Source organism: Lygodium microphyllum, chromosome 17 (genome assembly GCF_053477565.2).
Source record: "Lygodium microphyllum isolate KBCC chromosome 17, Lygodium_microphyllum_v1.1.10, whole genome shotgun sequence".
NCBI lineage: Eukaryota > Viridiplantae > Streptophyta > Polypodiopsida > Schizaeales > Lygodiaceae > Lygodium > Lygodium microphyllum.
In genome coordinates, this window is record NC_141151.1 from 131,375,188 (window position 1) to 131,379,018 (window position 3,831).

At 48.7% G+C, this 3,831-nt stretch overlaps 1 protein-coding gene across 1 annotated transcript; it reads left to right on the forward strand.

Moving 5' to 3' along the window:
* The first annotated feature begins 1,688 nt into the window (after positions 1-1,688).
* On the forward strand, positions 1,689-2,528 carry LOC148022356 (aspartyl protease family protein 2-like). Its single transcript, XM_087696850.1, has one exon. It carries the CDS (start codon positions 1,689-1,691, stop codon positions 2,526-2,528), a length of 840 nt encoding a protein of 279 aa, XP_087552976.1.
* Positions 2,529-3,831: the final 1,303 nt, after the last annotated feature.

A 3,831-nucleotide genomic window follows, 5' to 3' on the forward strand; every position in this document is an offset into this window, starting at 1 on the left:
TGTTATGTCCTTGGACATTCGGATGGGCATTAGTAGCATTGATCACAATGGTTACGAAGTGACTTATTGCAAATACACTAAGGACACTTCGAGGTTAGGGTAGTCAAGTCCTGTTTAGGGTATTGCAAATGCACTAAGGACACTTCGAGGTTAGGGTAGTCAAGTCCTGTTTATACGACTTAAGGCTCTATTGTGCACATCATTGTGCGGTCACCACTATGGACTCTTGGCCTCTTGGCCCGTTGATCGACATATCACACATTGGGATGGTGTGGGCTGGTGGTATGAAACATCAACCCTTGGCATCTGATTGTGACGTGGAGTGCTACTAGCTCATAGGCTTAATGGTGAGCCTCTTTGGCTTTATGGTTGTGGGAGGTGAGTTTGATGTCCAATCCTTTTTATTTTTGGATATAGCTTGTGTCGTGTCTCATGTGTAGATTGGATCCTAGGGGCACTTTTCAACGTGTATTAAGAACTCTTGAAAAAGCTAAGGTTTAGCCTATTGTAATAGTGGTCTGAAATGCGTTTTGTGCTTATCTGCATATTCGTAATGCGTCTACGTTGCTCAGCGGCCGACTGGAGTCGAATGCAGGTGTATTATCTAATCTAAACTCATCTACATATAAATTGGCAATGTGTGTAGGAACATTCAACCATTCAATGATTTGCACAATGGCGCGCACAACAGTCCCAGTGGCGCTAATTCCATTAATATTGATCTGCGTTTCGTCGATCATCGCAACAACGTCAGCTGATGGCTCCGATCAGCCGCTCCACAATGACTACATCGTGCACAAGGTCTTCAGTCGCTCTCCCTCACAGGGCGGCGTGGTGCGCCAGCACTGGCAGGAGGCGCTGAAGAGGGACGAAGGGCGCAGGAGGTATATCAGTGCACGCATTCGCAATCATAGCACCGCCAGAATATCAGCAAGTAGCACTAGCCCTAGCAGGTTGTCGGCGTCGTCTGTCGAGGCTAGCGAAATTCCTGTGGCGGCTGGGCTGAAGCTGGCCCGCAGCGGGCAATACTTCGCCAAGGTACGCGTGGGTACTCCTGTTGGAATCATAGCCTGGGGGCTGTAGAGCATCAAGGAGAGGAGCCATGTGAGGAACCGAGAAAAAAAAGCAGCAGTACGATAGACAAGAAGAGAGAATGATCTATGTGCGAAGGAAGATTATTGACTTGATTCATTTATCATTGGGCGATACATTCACTATTTGTAACTGGATGTTTGCATGATCTGAACAGACACGTGGCTATTCATGTCTCGATGGATTTTGGATCCATTCACACCAACAACTCCACGACGTGATCATGCGCCGCCAGGGCCGCCGTGCAAGTGTACGATCGTCGGCTTGGCGGCGGCGATGCTGAGTACTCGGCGGAGGAGAAACGTGGATCAGAAGAGGAGCATGATGGCTATTACCTGGCGCTCGACACGGGAAGCGATGTGAGCTGGGTCCAGTGCAAGCCCTGTGAGTCATGCTACGACCAGCTCGACAGGCCCATCTTCGACCCCTCAACGTCCGCGACGCTTAGGAACGTGACATGCCAGTCACCGGCCTGCCAGGACTTGCCGGAGAATTCCTGCGTCCTGCCGCCGTTTAATCCAAAGGGGACGCTGTGTAAGTATGCGGTGCGCTACGGGGACGGTTCGCAAACCGCGGGTAACCTAATTCAGGATACCATGACCTTATCGGGGGATACTAATCCGCATTCAGCTGCAGGACCCGGCAATCACATGAAGGACACGAGCTTCAAGGACATAATACTGGGATGCGGGCACAGCAACACGCGCTCCTTCGTGGGCACGGCAGGCACCCTGGGACTGGGCTCTGGGCCTCTGTCGTTCCCGTATCAAGTGGGTAACCTCACCAGCCACACCTTCTCCTACTGCCTTCCCACCAGAGCCTTACCGGAGCTCACCAGCTCTATGCAGACTGAAGAGAAGATGCAGATCGAGCACGACGGCGATAATATTCATCCCGGCGGCGGCTTCCTCAGCTTCGGTGTCCCTTCCCAGCATCAGCTCCAGTCCCTCCGCTTCACACCCCTCCTCCGCCAGGACGGCCCGGAGATGATCCTCGACGTGCCGAAGACCTTCTATTACGTGTCTATGTTAGGCGTCAGTGTCGACGGCGTCCGCGTGCCCATCTCACCGTCCGTGTTCCGGTTAAAGCTGGAGACTGGAAAGGGAGGGGTCATCCTGGACTCAGGCACCGCCATCACCAGTGCCGCCTACGAGTCTCTGCGTGATGCCTTCATCAGAGCGGCCGCCGGTCGAGGCCAACTTCAGCGCTCGAACGGCACCTTCTCTACCCTCGACACCTGCTTCCACGCGGTCTCAGGCGGGCTCCGCCGCGACATGGTGCCGGACGTTGTCCTCCACTTCAACGCAGCTGATCATGGATCATTTCCAATTGACCTCCCCCTCCCGCCCTCCAACGTGCTTGTTTCCATGTCCGGCTGGAGCGACGTTTATCCGAGCAGCAGCGCTACTGCGCCCGGCCTTAAAGGCCAGATCTGATTTGCCTTCACATGCCCGCAGAACGCTGGCTTCGACCACGGCGACTACGGGTTTACAGTCATCGGCAACGTCCAGCAGCAGGGATTCCGTTTCCTGTTCGACCGCCATCTTTCGAGAGTGGGCTTCACCATGCATCAGCAATGCTAGGTAACCTTAGTTTTTGGCCTGCCCCTCCTCGGGAAGACTATATTAGCGTTTGATTGTGGTAGGGGTTGAAAATTTTCATGTAAGGAGACTACTTTCAAAATTGTAAAAAAAATTCTACTTTTTCATTGACTTTTTATTAATCTTCTGTTCTTTCTTAATAGGAGGATGTTGCTCAAGCTATCATTTTTATCTCTTTCGTTCTTCAATTGCAACTTGCAGATTGTTTCTTTTTTTTCAATTGTCTCTTCTGTTGTTTTTGCTAATGGTCAATAATAACGAACATAGTTGCTAAATTTGATTCAACATTTGAATATCTTTTTTTAGAATTTTGGTTATTATTATGATATTTTACAAAATAGGTAGGCCTTATGATAAGGTTTTGTTTAATCACTTATTTCTCATCATATCATCTAAGGTAGGCTTTACCACATTGTAATTTTGGAATGGAGCGTATTTTATGTGATGAGCTAGGTTGACACATGTATCCGAGTTAAGGCTTTTGGATTTTGTTTCTTAGACAATTTGAGGTGCAAGGAGAGGGGGTCCAAAACAACAATCTCACCTTTGTATTTACTAACCTCTTACAAATATTTTTTCATGGGTATTTAGGTCAATATCGAGGTCTTTCTTTGCATTCTCCTTATGAGCATCCACGATGACTTGTGGGCCCCTTCTCCATTTTTCTACCCACAAGTAGATGATGATACACATCATGGGGAAAAAGACATGTATACCTTGCTACTTGGGCGAAGAATAGTTGTGCAACAATGTGACCCATGGATCCTAAGGGACTCAGTTGGGTGGAACCGTATGCCTTTGGCTCACTTGGTTGCAGGCTTTCACATTTATCTTATACCTCCTCTAATAACATTTATCTTGTACGATACATCTATAATCTCACTAATAAGACTGTGGGGCTTTGCAAGCTCAATAGATGGCCCCAGCTCATAATTGGATGTTATCCTTGGGGGTATTCCCTTCTCTTATGCAAGGTAGGGGGCTTGCGAATGCACTTCATGGGGCGAAGTGACAATGGGATACAAGGGGCCATCCTTCCATTCTATGTTTGTTCTAATAGAAATTGTAGAGATATGGCTTTCATTTGATTTTTTAAGAGGAGGATTTACTATTGGGTACACCAATTGAGCGATAGAAG